Below are 15,611 nucleotides of genomic sequence, written 5' to 3'. Positions count from 1 at the left end.
AGAACACTTCTCTGGCCATGCTTCTTCCATCACCACCACCACCACCACTTCAGTCCAGTTCTCCATCTCTGTTCTAGAAGATACCCAGAAAATCTGCAATACATTGGAGCTCTGTGGCATGCATGCAGAGGGATTCCTTAGCATAAAAAACAATGTGTTAGTAGAACATCTGATAGATCCCTGAAATTGGCTGTAGTTTACCATGTCTAGCATTAGCGATGACATGCATGCAAGAAGTTGCACAGGGATATGGATGCCTTCATTTGGAAAGCATGAACGATGTTTCAGTTATCCTTACTGCTGAAGCCTGGATGGGTAGGTATCTTGCTAAAGTCCATACAAGCCCTTAATAGCTTCCAAGGCTGTAAGTCAGCAGTGGACAACTTGGGGATGTCTGGGGGCTATTTTCACCCCAGACCTGTCCCCTGCAGGCTGCAACTCCCTCACTGGCACCTTTTTTAAAAAAATGATTTTTAAAAAGTGTCCATAGAGCTATGAAATGATAAGAGTCTGATTTAGCTTGGAAACAACCTGCTTTAGATGTTCTGTAGCGCTATGGATGCCATTTTTTCATACAAAAAATTCCACCTTTCTGTCTGATTTTGGGGGATCCCTCCACACCACAGCTCATCCCATTCAGCAGGGTCTCCTAAGTCTTTGTGTAGCATTTTCAGGGGGCTGCTGTGCGAAGGAGGAAGAAGGGGAAGTCCACTTCCACTGGTGCAGCTGATCCAGTGTAAATCTAGATCCAATCCATGGTTTTCAAGTAAGTTAAGGATATGTTCTCAATATTGGTTTTTGATATAAGTTCAACACAAGTGGTGTCTCCCCTTTTGACTTCATGTATTGGACATTTCTCCAGTATGCCCCCCCCCCCCCACACACACACATTATGATGAAAACAAAGTTCTGCCACATACACCTTTTTCGCAGTTCTGCTTAAACATAGTCATTTTCAGATCTCTCATCATGACGAGGGAGTACAGTTAAAGGAAACATCTGTGATTTCACAATGTCAGCAAAACCCACCTTGAAGTACCTCAGAGGATCTGGCTTGAAACTGACTTCTGGCACATTCTTACTGATCAACTTATGTTTCTAAAAATATAATATTTAAGTAGGAGTAAATTTTTGGCTCAGACCAGGAACAAAATACAGGATAGATTAGCATAGCAGCCTATTTAACTGCATCATATCGCAAAGTGTGATATGTTCCCTCTCCACCATCACCACAGCCACCCTGCTCTTATTTACCCATGTACTTTGTTAGTTTCTGCCATAGTAACTTGGGAGGGGGGAAACAGCAAATTCCAGCCCCACTTGAGAAATGAGAGAACTTAATAAATAGGAAATACAGAATGTTTGGTTTTGGCACTGTGTGACCCTCCCTTTTTTCTTTCTTTTTTTGTTAAAAGGGGCAAAAGCTAGGCTAAAGATTGTTGAGCTCTGCAGAGAGTACAATAAATGGCACACCAGCAAATGGAGGAGGAAAGGATGCCAAGGTTGTCACTCCCCATCAGTGGTTTGGATGGATTTCCTCCTCAGAGAAACATTTAGAATGCTTGGGGCTAAATTGTGCACAGGCGAACAGGTGGTTTGCTTTACCAAAGGGCATGTGTAATGCTTAAGTGAACGAGAGCCAAGTTCCAGCAGATGTGCTATAGCTCACTCTGCTTGGTGGAAGGATATTTTTCATGTTATGTGTGGAAAAGAGCAGTAACCCTGGTTCACTGGAAGAGGTCTTGGTCACAAAATAGCCATTAGCAAATGAGTCATCCCAATCACAAAGCAAACCACTGTGGGCTTCTCCTGGAACACATGCTAAGCTAGACACAGCAGAGAAAAGATCTGCTGGGAATTGAGTCAAAGTAAGCATTGTAATGGCGGTATTACCAATCTTCCAATTCAAATGAATTGCAGCGTGACCCTGGACATATTACGTTAAAAGTCCCACTGATTTCCCTAAACTTTCATGTGTGCCTAGAACTGTGGACTTAAGACCCTAATCTGGATATGTGTGTATGTAGCTCTATCAAACAACCGGCAATTGCAATCAGCTGCTGCTTGGTGGTACAACCAAGTTCACGCTCCTGCTCTCATTCTCAAATAGTTGCTTGTTGCCATTTCTGATTTTCTGCTGACATGAGGTGAATGCAGCCATGGCAGCTGGATCAGCTGCAGGAGCTATTTGTTCAGAGCCCTTTCTGGGTGATACTCTTCATCTAGCTATGGATCTACGTGCAGAATCCCCCTGCCGTACACTTGTGCTTCCTGGGTGGAGTGGAGATTCGAGAGCTGTCTTACAGAAGGGTCCCGGACTCCTGTGACGTGCTTTATGCAAGTGTGTCTCTTGAAAACACCTCCAATGTAGGAAGGCATTCTCATGTGCAGAAGCAATACTGTCAACATGTTCTTACGCACAGCTCTTGTCCAATATGTGGGATTTCTTCCAGGTGGGAACCTGCTGTTCTTGGATAATCTGAAACTCCCCCACGCAGGCATGCCCCCCCAAACCCATATTCAGACAGTTCATTGGGTGGCAGCATACACACAATTCCTGCATGTTTTGTTACGGGGACTGCAGTATAATTCAGGTGTCTAGAAATATATGCACAGCTTCAAATCCTACTGTGGGAGAGACAATACTGCATTGAGTGATGGCTTCAAGTATCTGCTGCAGATTCAATAGGTGGCTTGGGAGATGTTCCTGTGTCCAAGTTTCAGGTCCCCTATTTATATGATGATTTGGTGTATAGAACTTTCAAAGCAGCCCCGCTATGGTTCAGACCAATTCGGTCTCCGTCCACTTCTCTTCAGATCCGGATCCAAAGTGAGATTCGGATATCTGAATCATTCTGATATGATGTTTTCCCATTGACTTAGGAATAGAAAGGGCCATAACTTTTCAGTTCTCAAGCTATATACATGAAATTTGGGGACCTCTCAACCCTCATAGAAGGCATTCCACCTACCAATTTTCAGACAGTTTGGCCCAGTAGTTCTTGTGCTAGGCAGAGTTAAAATTTGATTATTCAACAAAAACTCTCAAAGAGATATAACTTTTCACTGTTTCCAGAGATGTGCATGAAATTTGGGGAACTGTCAGCCCCCATGGAGGGGATTCTACCTGCCAAAGTTCAGACAGCTTGGCCCACTAGTTTTTGTGCTAGGCACAGATAAAAAGTGCTGTACTCAGAAACTCAAACCAAAGGTCATAAAGGGATAATCAGAGAAGTTAGGTGTTGGAGGGAGCAATCCTATGGCTGCTAGACAGTGGCTAGATGGCCATAGGATATGTTGTTTTCCGGGAACCGACCTCAGAGCCTGTGCTCTGAGGTTGGTTTCCAGAGAACCGACCTCCCTGCACTTCCGCACTGCCTCCGAGGCAGCGCGGAACAGCCTTGTCCTCCACACTCGCAATAAGACTGCAGAGAGGCCAGAAGAGGGCGTGGCTGAGGCCATTCTGGGGCAGGGAGAGCGTAACTGCCTGGACAAGACATCCTATGTGTCATACAGCCGTTTCCTTCCCCACTCTGTCCTCCCGTGGCTAGACAGCCGCAATTGGTTGTCTAGCCGAAAAAGCAAGGCAGGAGAAGCGCGGAGGGAATGATCCCTTCCGTGCTTTTCCTGCCCTGCTTTGGATAGGCGGCTGCCTCCGAGTTGGGAGGCAGTCGCCTATCTAGATAGGATTGCTCCCTAAGTGGTGATTAGGAGGTCACTACCCCTAGTCTGTGCTGTAGGTTTCTTTGAAATGCAAATAACCCCTCTCCCCTAGTACTACTAAATTTGGTAATCTGGGGCCAGATAAAGTTGGCATCCAGGCTGTGGACTGGCAGTTTGTCATCTTGGGCTTAAGACAATTGATTCATGCAACTGCCCTGTGGTGAAAATTTGCTGGATTTCTAAAGTCTGGTCAACTTAATGTGCCTAGCTCAGTCTTTTCTAAATCCATATAACTTCCTCTTCTCTCTCTCTCTCCCCCTCTCTCGAACTCTGAGGTTTGTTCCTCAGATACTACTGCGGTTCTTTTCATAAGAGGGCTTTCATAAGGTGTTATCTGGAGGCCCAATGGACATTCATAGTAGTAGCAGTCTACCAGAGGTTTTTATACATTTTAGAGAAAAACTCAGTGTGTCCCAGTCCATCACACTCTCAACTCTCTCCACAGCCTGTGATGTAATATTACAATTGTCCATACTGATAAGCTTTACAAAACAGACATTTACAGAGTAGTCCTGGATACCAATTATATATTGGGCTTGCTTGCTTTGCCACACAGTGGAATATTATTTAAATAATAGATGTTATGTGTGTAGTGCTTTGCCCACTGTATTTTGAAATGTGGATGTGTGTAGTGCTTTACTTGACCACAAGACAAGCACATGCACAGAGAAACACAAGAGCAAAAGAAAAGCAAATACAGAGCTATCTACAAGCAAAGGGTTTTTAATTTGTTTTGTTTTAGGGAAAAGAGATATAGTCCAAAAATGGTAAGAGAAGGAATACAGGAATTGGGGGGGGGGGAGAGCTAAGGAAGGGAAGTGTTCTCTCGAGATAGATAGATAGATAGATAGATAGATAGATAGATAGATGATAGACAGATAGACAGATAGATAGATATAGTTTTTTAAAGGATCTAGCAAGAAAGACAGGGAAAACTACAAAGATGGTTTTGGTTTTTAAATAAATACTCTAGAGAAGAAAGCAAGGGAATAGTTGAATTGAGAAAGACTGGGTGGGAAACAGTCCAACACACACACACACACCACAGATCTAGCCAAATAACTTCAGAGCTCTCTCCAGTAACACTACCAGCTCTCTCTCACACAATGAACAAATGCAGGCTTTTTTCTTCAATATATCCAGTATAACCCCCCCCCCCGAACATTGTCACTGATTGCCATTCACTGAAGTTCCCTCCCTCCACCTCCCCCTCCTCTCCCCCTCCCCCCTCCTCTTCCTCTCCCTGATGTTTCTCAACTTGCTGTTTGGGCTTCAGAAGGCGGCAGAAGAGCTCCAAATCTACGAGGCAGACTGAGGCGCTTCATCAGTGACCTGCTTCACTTCAGAGTGCCTCGGTGCTGGTCTGATTTGCTCTGGATTGCACCAAGGCACCCCCAAAGCACCCCAATTCACTTCAGGATTCGGATTCAGCACCAAAGCGATGCACAGGCCTACTGTAATTTAAAACACTTTATATCTATAAAAAGATACGGTATGCATATAGTGCACTCAATAAAACTACATCCACACATAACAATTTGAAATATGAATTCATCAGATGTAGGAATGTAAATGTTTATCATTGAAATGAATAAATGTAGATTTGCTTTTAGCTATATCTGGACAAGCACAATGTCTGGATAGAAGAGGGGGCTTTTATGCTGCTGTAAATGGCAATGGGATCCTGGAACACATGTTGGCACAGAAAAGAGCTTTTTATTTTTGCCATTCTGCATCTCCCTCCTTAGTGGCAGGAGATCAGCCAAGAAAAAGGTGAGAGGAAGGGCAATTGCACTGGCTATCCAAATTTGCGTATGGCTTTGCCAACTCTTCTGCAAGCCACTGCTCTTGATCCTTTTAACAGCAGCTTGATCTGTGCCCATTAGCCGTGCCATGAAAAGCTTCACCTATTTCTTTCCATAGACGAAGCTACTGTTAAAGGCATAGTAGCATGCCAAGTCATCCCCCCGCCTGCCCTGCCCCAGTCGTTTGGCAAGCCTATTGCATTATGCCAGCACAAGGCGATGAGCCAGTCTTAGGTTGCTGAGGCTGGGGTAATACTGTTCGGAGCTGCACTAGTGGAGCAGAACTGGCTTCAAATTGTAGGCATCAGGGTGAACTCCTCAAGCAAGAACCATAATCACAGGTTATACTTAATGGGTGGGAGCAAACATAATTTGAACATGAAAACATAAGGGTGTTAAAAGGTGCAGATGGTTTTCAGATGGGGAAGCCACTGAGAAAACAACTGAAGAGTTGGCTTGTCCTTGAATTTTACAGTTCTAATACGCTGTGGCCTGGTTTGTATGATCACTGCAGCCTGCCGTGGCTTATTAGCCACTGTGGCCTGCTGCACCCACGGGCACCAGGTTGCTGATCCAAGGCCCCCACCATGGCTTCTTGTGTTGTCCAAACCTGGCCAAGGTGGCTTGTTGGGGTGGTTAACAAACCACCACCCAGCCGTACAGCAGTGAATGGGTTGTGGCTGGTTTGTTAACCACCCCAACAAGCCACCCTGGCCAGGTTTGGGTGACACGAGAAGCCATGGCCAGTGAGGGTAATCATGCAAATCAGCCAGCATGTGCAGGGTGGTTAGCAAGCCACTGTGTTAACCACCCTCTGAGCATGTGCACTGGGCCTGTCTGAAATGGCACATAGCCTTTTCTTCAGTGAGTAAGTCAAAGCCTAGGTTCTACTAAGTCCCATTAGGGAAAAGCGGGATGCACTGGTTTTAGCTTCCAACATCTGCATATTCACTTGCCAATCTTGCAGCAGTTACAGAGTTCCATTCTGAGAACAAACATCTGTGGCCCTCGATGAATCCGGTAGCAGCTGCTGCTGCAGCATTTGTCCACCCAGGGCAACAGCGTGGCTACTGGTACTTCTTCTAAGGATAACTGTTAGCCATAAGGCACATAATTGAAACAAAAAACTTGGCACTAGGAACAGCGCATTTCTTTGAATGGCTCAGCATGTCCAGAAATATGCTTAAATTCAGTCTTTCTAATATAGCAAGCTAAAAACGATACTGGATGAGAAACACACGTGCTATATGAAGTCTGTGGGCAGGCAGTAAATGCACCACAAACATTTTGAACGTTAGTTAGCATCTGAAGCACAGATGAGCTGCATTCTGTGGGAAAAATATATTAAACAACTTAAAACAGAATTGACAGGTTTCTGCCTCATCATCTTTTCTATATAGTGTCCCGTTAAGGCCTCTTGTAGGCAAAGTCATGGAAAACTTTCAATCTCATTTATGTAGATTAGGGTGAGCACCCACAAGCAGCACCTGGCGGCACTACACATCTGGTGCTTACACACTCTCCGTGTACCATCAAACAGATAATTAGTGTCAATGGCTCTGCTATTCCATGGGGGGTGGGGGGGGGGTGAGTGAGAATCCAGCTACCCTGTTTTCTCTCTCCATGATCGACGGTGAATCCTTATGTGCAGCTGTCCACAACAGAGGAAGCCTCTCTAGCCAATGAGTTTAGAGATGATAACCAATTATGGTTTCTTAGGGCACAATCTTATTCATGTTTAGACAGAAAAAAGTCCTACAACTCCCAGCATGCTCTAGCCAGCCATGCTATCCTGTGGTATTTACGGCATGCTGGCTTGGGCACGCTGGGAGTTGTAGGGCTTTTTTCTGTCTAAACGTGGATAGGATTGTGGCCTTATTTGCTCTCCAGATACGGCGATCAGAAGGAAAATAGCCACTAGCCCTGGTCTGCAAATGCTCATAGCAGTTCTCAAGCTTCTACTTCTGCAAGAGGTATCATAAACCCTGGCCCAAGCAGAACAAGAATTTTGGGTTTAATTTCACTTTTCTCACATCATCTGTGAGGTATAAAGCATTGCTTGGGTGATGTGAGTACAGGATCAGGGAGGGGTAATTACTGCAGATTAATTAATATGGGGTTGGATCTTAGTCATGCTTAGAGGAGAGCCACTAAAATTCAAGTGAGACTAGTTAGTTATGACTAACTTGTCCCACTGATTTCAGTGGGTCTACAGTAACGATGACTAAGCCTGGATCCAACTGGCAAGAGTGCAAGGGCGTGTTCTTGCAGATAGAATAGAATCATAGGGTTGGAATGGGCCTACAAGACCATCGAGTCCAACCCCCTGCTCAATGCAGGAAGCCTGATTCCCAGGCGGTCTCCCATCCAAGTACGAACCAGGGCTAACCCTGCTTAGCTTCCGTGATCGAGCACATCCAGCCCTTTGCTTGACATCATAGAATGTGGGATGAGACAGAATTCTGATTTGGCCTCCTCACATTATTCCACTGAAATGGAAGTCAATGAGACCGTTTGCATAAGGCGAGCAGCACGTGAGCCAACCATATGTTTATCTCGGCACATGAACTACTTGGCTGCAGAGAAGTATGGGATCACAAAAAGGAGCATTGCGTAAGGAAAACACCCAGGTCCACTTAATGACTGCTCGCTTTTTTCAGGCACAATAGCTGGCTTTCGTTGCAATGCATTTGTGATAGTCAGGGGATCCTCAACGAGGATTAAATAACCATGAGAGCTGTCAGGATAAAATAACTTGACACATAATGAACATGTGTGATAAAAGGGTGGTGTTGAATACAAAGCCAATAAATAGAAGGTTTTTCTTGTTAACTGGAATTTAAGATGCTCTTTTCTCTTAGCTGTGAGTCTTCACAGAGTCACCTTCATTACATAAAGAGCCATAGGATAAGCTGTTTGAATCTGGCTGTACTTTGCTCCTCATCTTCTTCCCTGTGGGATTAAAATAACAATAATAAAAAATGCTTGGAGCAACACTGATAAATCAAATCTAACAAGTTTAATTATTTTCCTCTTAAAAGGTTTCTCACCACAGGCTTCACTTTGTTTTGCTATGATAGATTGTAGCAATGGGATGGAAATAATTCAAGATTTTCTTTTTTAAAAATCAACTGGAAATAGGAAAATAAATTAAGTGAAAAGCAGTTTTTATTAAAAATGATTGGAGGAGGTATCTGATGTGGTTTTCCTCTTAAGCCATTCCACTAGTGGATGTTTTTCAACTGTGTGAATAGGGATGACAGGCAAAATATTTCCAGGATCAGACTTACCAGGAATGTGTCCATAGTCAATATAAAAACTTGTCACACGTTCCTCGCCTCTGTTCTGGGTGATTATAAACACCCCAATGAATGACAGAAAACACCTGCAAGAAGCATGGTCAAAGTCATGAATTCATGCAAGACCATCATTTGCATAAGAAACAGACTTTTCAAGTAAAGGGAATGTCCAGAGGAAACACAGAATCTCAGGGTCTTTTCTGATGTTACCATAATGCAGCTTTCCCTTGGCTGGTGGCCTCCAGATGTGCTGGACCACAACTCCCAGCATCCCCCAGCCACCATCCAACACATCTTGAGGACACCAGCTTGAGAAAGGCTGTTTTAATGGCATTGAAGCCAGTCTGCTTCAGAAAGGTCTGGATCTTTAGGCCATATGGGAGGAAGCTATAAGCCAGCTCCTCCCACATGGCCTAAACCAGTGTTCAGATAAAGAGGAGGAAGGAGACACACACACGCGATCTTAACCATATCATACTCCCTGCCCCCTGCCTGGTAGCTTTCTAAAAACAGTAGCGAAGGGGGCCAGGCCACCCTATAATTCAAGCACTGGCCTAGATCATCTGGCATTTCCAGAGTGGTGAAACAGGGGCACACCTGTAGCAGCTGCCACCCTGGTAATATTAGAAGAGGCCCTCAGCCTTTTTTAACCTCAGCCTGAAATATCCTCAGGGATGCACTTTTATGGAGAAATGTTGGGTGGTACATTGATATAGCTGCTAACTGGTGTTTTGATAATTTGTCCCCTGGGTGACTTGAGCTGGGTGCATGGTATTAAAAGCACCACCTTCTTTTGGGCATCACTGTCTGTCCCAGGAGCGGCACCTTCAATTATGCTTTAGCCTATCTTTAGGGTCATCCTGCAATGTTACTGGTTACGGCTACATTTCTGTTTCTATACATTCCTCAAATGGGATCCACAGTACTAGTGGCAGAGCTTCCTGGCCTAATCTGAAGGTCCGATCTCCCCTTCCACCACAGCCCCTTTGCCGGACACTGCTCTGGAAAGTAGTGTGACCCTCTCTGGAGCTGTCAAAGGCAAACCCAGATTGCCCCATTGTTGCCATAGATTGACTTGGGCATATACACAGTGCTCTTTGGGCCATTGCCTTTCTTAATCTAACGAAGAGTCTTCTGGCAGCCTTAAAGGCTGCAAATTTATTATGGCATACATTTTTTGGACTAGAGCTAAGGATATACATATTTTGTAAGCTCCATTCCGTCTGCATTTCATGAACTGTCGGGTGCCTTTTGTACCGTTGTCCACTCGCTGATGGAATTGTATTTTTCCCCAGTTTCCTGGATTTGCACAAACTTGCACTTGCAACAGTGTGCAAATTCCCCTCACCCCCATGTGCATTTTCATGCTTTAGCCTATGAGGATAATGCACATTTTTTGCTGGTGTTTTTTTATTTTACGTATTTTTCTATGACTAAATTTGTGTAAAATTCGGGAAAGTTTAAAAAAAAAAGTCTGCAAATCTGTGGAATCTATGCAACTTGGGAAAAGCTGGTCTGTTGCAGAATCTGTGGGTCAGATTCATAGAAATCCAAACTCATTTGATTCCATTGCGGGTTTCTCAGACATCCCTAACTACCACCCATTTCCGCAGAGACATGAAGTATTATAATCACATTTGCTTATATTCCATAGCATAGCCTTTCCCAACCAGGTCACCTCCAGATGTGTTGGTCTGTAACTCCCATTCCTGCTGGCTATGCTGGCTGGGAATCATGGGAGTTGTAGTCCAACGCATCTGGAGGTGACCAGGTTGGTGAAGGCTGCCTTAGCACAAACATGAGTAGAGTCTTTCAAAGGATTGTTGTTGTTGTTCAGTCGTTCAGTCGTGTCCGACTCTTCGTGACCCCATGGACCATAGCATGCCAGGCCTTCCTGTCCTCCGCTCTCTCCCGGAGCATGCTCAAGTCCATATTCATTGCATCAGTGATGCTATCTAGCCATCTCATCCTCTGCCGTCCCCTTCTCCTTTTGCCTTCAGTCTTTCCCAGCATCAGGGTCTTTTCCAGAGAGTTTTCTCTTCGCATTAGGTGGCCAAAATATTTGAGTTTCAGCTTTAGTATCTGTCCTTCCAATGAGCACTCAGGATTGATTTCCTTTAGGATTGACTGATTTGACCTCCTTGCAGTCCAGGGGACTTGTAAGAGTCTTCTCCAGCACCACAGTTTGAAAGCATCAATTCTTCGGCGCTCAGCCTTCCTTATAGTCCAGCTCTCACGGCCATACGTTGCTACTGGGAAAACCATAGCTTTGATTAGACGGACCTTTGTCAGCAAGGTGATGTCTCTGCTTCTTACTATGCTGTCTAGGTTGGCCATAGCTTTCCTCCCAAGGAGCAAGCGTCTTTTAATTTCATGGCTACAGTCACCATCTGCGGTGATCTTGGAGCCCAGGAAAATAAAATCTGTCACTGCTTCCATTTCTTCCCCTTCTATATGCCAGGAAGTGATGGGGCCAGATGCCATGATCTTAGTTTTTTTAATGTTGAGTTTCAAACCAGCTTTTGCACTCTCCTCTTCCATCCTCAACAAGAGGCTCTTTAGATCCTCTTCGCTTTCTGCCATTAGGGTGGTATCATCTGCGTATCTGAGGTTGTTGATAATTCTCCCGGCAATCTTAATTCCGACCTGTGATTCTTTCAAAGGATATACTTACCCAAACAGAAACATGAAACCGCTCAGCAAACCTGCCCCTTGGAATTCCTGATAAAATATGGCCCCTGGAGTGAGACAAAAACCAAAACCAACACATCTCAAATGGCAATTAGATTTGACAGGAAACAAACTTTTTCTATTCTTAGCCAACTAGAGAAAATACCAAACATGCTCTTAATCATATAAAAAGAGGTAGGCTTGGATCCAAAGATGCCCTTATATGCAGTAAGGCACCTCCCCCCGCACACAGACGGCTTGCTCATTTCCCTTTCGCGGCAGCTGTCTCTTGTGCTGTACCAAATGCTGCTCAGGATGGCTCTCCAACCTGCAGAATGGCTCTGTATGAGGTAGGCGGTCCTGTGATGGGAACAGGCAGCCTGAAAAGCCATGGGCAGCGCACTGCATGTGGCCTTCTGAATCTTGGTCATACTTTGGCTTAAACTACATCATCACCATCATCATCATGATTTATTAGACAACAATAATAGGTCAAATTACATGATACGTTAAATATATAGCATGCAGCTGATCCTCTATTTCTGTTAGATTCACAAATAAGTGCGCAGGGCCCCAATCCAGATCAGGACTACTGTGTATGTGTACAGGAGGTTTAAACCCCCTCACCACCACTTGTTTTCCAAAATTCTCCCACCTGAGCACGTAAGGGCACTTAGACGGGGGCTCCAATGGAGACTCCCCCCACCCCCAGTGGATGAAGGACGAATCTTGGAAAATCAGTATTGTATTTATGATACATCTTGATGATAATTTTAATTGAGCACTATAATCTCTTCCAGTTATGCTTCTTATTTGCAAAAAAAATCCATAATGGTTTCATCCTCTGCTGCAGGGGTAGGGGAATTTGTACACCCCGCCCCCCAAGTGTTGTTGGACCTCAACTCTCATCCCTGACCACTAGGGCTGATGGAAGTTGGAGTCCAACAACTTCTGGAGGGCGTCAGGCTCCCCATCTCTGCTCTAATGTATGACACTGTCTTAATCTTTGTCAGACTATTGGTCCATTTAGCCCAGTAGGCAGGGCCGGCCCTACTATTAGACAGAGTGAGGCAGGTGCCTCAGGTAGTAGATGTGGGGTGGGGTGGAGTGGGCAGCAGTGGCAGCCTCCTGGCTGTTCCCCTCGGTGGGAGGTCAGAGCTGTGTGTTTCAGGCATGCCTGCTGCCCTCAGATGAGGTGGAGGATATTGTCTAGTCATCCGTGCTGAAGTAAGGTTCAACCCCCAGTCCAGTTGGCTTCAGCGGGTGGAATGCAGGGGATAGCGGGGAGCACCATCTCATCCTTCACCTCAGGCAGCAAAATGTCTTGTGGTCAGCCAAAATAGTGTGTATTTTGACTGACGGCATTTTCTTTCCAGATCCTTTCAAAGGGAGATCATAGAATTATAGAATAGTAGAATAGTAGGATTGGACGAGGCCTATAAGGCCATCAAGCCTAACCCCTAGATGCTAGTAGAGGCTCAACTTGGGACCTCTGCATACAGAGCAGAATGTGCTTTACCCACAGAGCATGAACCTAGGCAGAAGATGGAGGGAATCAATATGCCCATGCAGCAGGGTGCCCGTCAATCTCAGCCCCACTGATTAAATGGGGATAGATCTTGACCTGCAATTAAAACTTTAGTTGATTGTCTCACCAGTTAAACTAATGAAAGCCCAAAGCATTAATTGCCATGCCAAACATCATGCTGATTTGTCACACAATCCTCTAGATGATGGAGTGCTAAACTTCAGGTGACCGGTCCAGCATAACCTTAATGACAAAGTTCCTGGTCCAGAATAATAGCTGTGGATACACTAAGAGAACATATGCCTATCTCTATTGCTTATGGCTTGTTAGACCATTTTACTAAGTGCCCAATTACTGCATGTAGCTGGCAAGCACACATGCCAGTGGACTGGGAACACTTCCTAATGTTAATTAATTTTCAGAGCAGCATTTGCACGTCCAGTAATTAATAATGATAACTGTTTCAGATTAACAAACCTGGCATATATGGGCCAATGGTAAGTTCCTTTGTTATAGTTTTTAATAGGCTTTTATTCAGGTCAAATTCAGTATGAGTAAGGATATTTAGGAGTTGGCCTAGAAGCACACAGAATCAAACTCTCCATTTGGTTACATCATTACAGCTGTTTCTGGGTCAATCTTTCTCTGAATCATATAGTGCAGGCTTTTTTAACCCAGCTGCTGAACCAATCCATATTTTTAAGCTTTGGTGAGCTCCGAATAAATAATTGACATAAACTAATGGAATTTCTGTACGCAGATCTCCTGAAAACCAATGACAGAGCAGGCCCTTGTGTGTGTTAAAGGGGTCGTAAAAGTTATAGTAACAATAACTTTTTGGCTCGCTGCAAATGCAGCCTATTGGTCCCACTTCGCTCACTTGTTCTTACCAAAGCATACAATTCTAGGGAACTGGAATCTCTTTTCAATCATATCTAGTTCAAAAGTTCTCACCCAGGATAAAATGTTAATAGCTTAAAATGGCTTTAGATTCATTCTAATTCCTTTGCCTGAGCTGAGCACGTACAGCCTGCCGAATGGAATATACACTCTGACTGCTGCAGAGCACAGCTGGTTGTTATCTGAGGGGCTTGCTTCATTGCTGAGATGACTTTAGCAGATAAGAGAACGAGAAGCCAGCATGCACATGGGGAAAACATTCACTGTATGTCACTGCAGGTACCTGTAATAAAGTAGTAAAACAGGAGCAATGGGGAATGTCAACCCTGAGAAAATGACATCTTGATGACATGGAGGTTTTGTCCCCTCTGAATCAATGGTCATATTCGAAATACATCTTTGGACGTTGAGCATGCTCCAGCCACACTCAAGCACTTCAAAGTCCCACTGATTTCAATGGGAGAGTTAGAGATCAGAGCCCTCTGTCTATCCTATGCCCTGCCGGCAGGAGCCAGGTAGGGTGGGAGGAGGACAGAGGTGATTTTGCCTCCCGTTCCCCTTTATAAATAAAAAATTTACATATACAGGCCACTACACCCATCTAGCTGACCTAACTTGTTGTGGGCAGGGACTGTGATGGAGAGGCTGTAGGATCCTGAGGATCCTGGCCTCTCCTCTCTCCTCCCCACCCACCATCCCACCCCTTTTTTGTTCTCTCCGAGGTCTTCCAGGATCACCATGGTGCTTTCCGTGGCGGCTGCGAGTGGGTGGGGGCAGGGGGAGCAGCCTGATGCCAGATTTCCCCCTCCCGAGGTGATAGGAGCATCTATGGCCTCGGAAGGGGGAATCCAACATATCCTATGGTCCCTGTGACCCTCTCCCAGGGACCATAGGAATGCTCTACTAATTCGCTACCAGTGCAATCAATAGGTCGTAAAAAGCGCTTAACATTGGCTGCATCATGTTTGTCATATATTATGCTAGGAAAATGCTTGTCAGACTAACAGGCTGTAGAGAGAGGTCCTGTATATTTTGCAACCCCTTGGAGAGGTCTGCAATGGGTCTCTGTGCACTCTACACATAGGGACACCCCTCTAGGGGCCTCTGTTGAGGGCAGGCCACCCCAGTGTCAGGAGCCAGGGAGTGGTGGAGAGAGATTATGCCCACATTAGAACAGCGTCCCCAGTGTTCTCACTGGACTGGAATCCATTCACTTGGGGACCTAAACTTGCCCCCTGCCCTTCATGTTCTGTCCACCCCAGTTTCTTGTGAAACAGGAAGTTTTTCCCTTCCCTCACTGGTTTTTTATTTTTATTTTGCTTAATTATTGCCCATTTATTTAGCTCATGAAAGTTAATAGGAGAAACTGAGAACCAAGCCTGCTCCTATTGGCAAAGGCTTGGTCACATCCTATTGCTCGGAGAAGCACATAGTGCAACCTTCCTGGAGGCGGGGGATGATGGGAAGTGTAGTCTAACACATCTGGAGGGCACGGCATTGGGGAAGGCTAAACTAGATTATGACGCAGACAGGGTACTGAGGAACCAGCTTTTACAAAGAGAGGTATCGCTATATAAAAAACTGCCAGAGCAAAAAGCCATTCTGCATGCTCTGCTAATTAAGGTTTGGGGTGGGAAGGAAGAAACGGCCCTGATGCCTTTATTTGGTTGAGACGGGCACACTCAC

General features: G+C 45.0%; 1 protein-coding gene across 4 annotated transcripts in view; it reads right to left on the bottom strand.

The window, feature by feature from the left end:
- Window positions 1-5,177: 5,177 nt before the first annotated feature.
- NIPAL2 (NIPA like domain containing 2) overlaps window positions 5,178-15,611 on the bottom strand; it is a 55,573-nt gene continuing 45,139 nt past the window's right edge. For 3 of the 4 annotated variants that reach the window (XM_084849057.1, XM_084849056.1, XM_084849055.1), the window contains 3 exons: window positions 11,502-11,565; window positions 8,819-8,913; window positions 5,180-8,480 (listed from right to left, as the gene is read on the bottom strand). In XM_084849057.1, coding sequence (XP_084705183.1) covers window positions 8,386-8,480; window positions 8,819-8,913; window positions 11,502-11,565 — 254 coding nt within the window. In that variant the 3' untranslated portion in view covers window positions 5,180-8,385. Of the gene's footprint in view, window positions 8,481-8,818; window positions 8,914-11,501; window positions 11,566-15,611 lie in introns of all 4 variants that reach the window. The other variant, XM_084849054.1, reaches the window with a different exon arrangement.

The sequence above is a fragment of the Heloderma suspectum genome, chromosome 4, assembly GCF_057233095.1.
Source record: "Heloderma suspectum isolate Gila_16-S chromosome 4, 16-S_ref, whole genome shotgun sequence".
NCBI classification, from domain to species: Eukaryota; Metazoa; Chordata; class Lepidosauria; order Squamata; family Helodermatidae; genus Heloderma; species Heloderma suspectum.
This window is presented reverse-complemented; position numbering and strand designations above follow the sequence as displayed.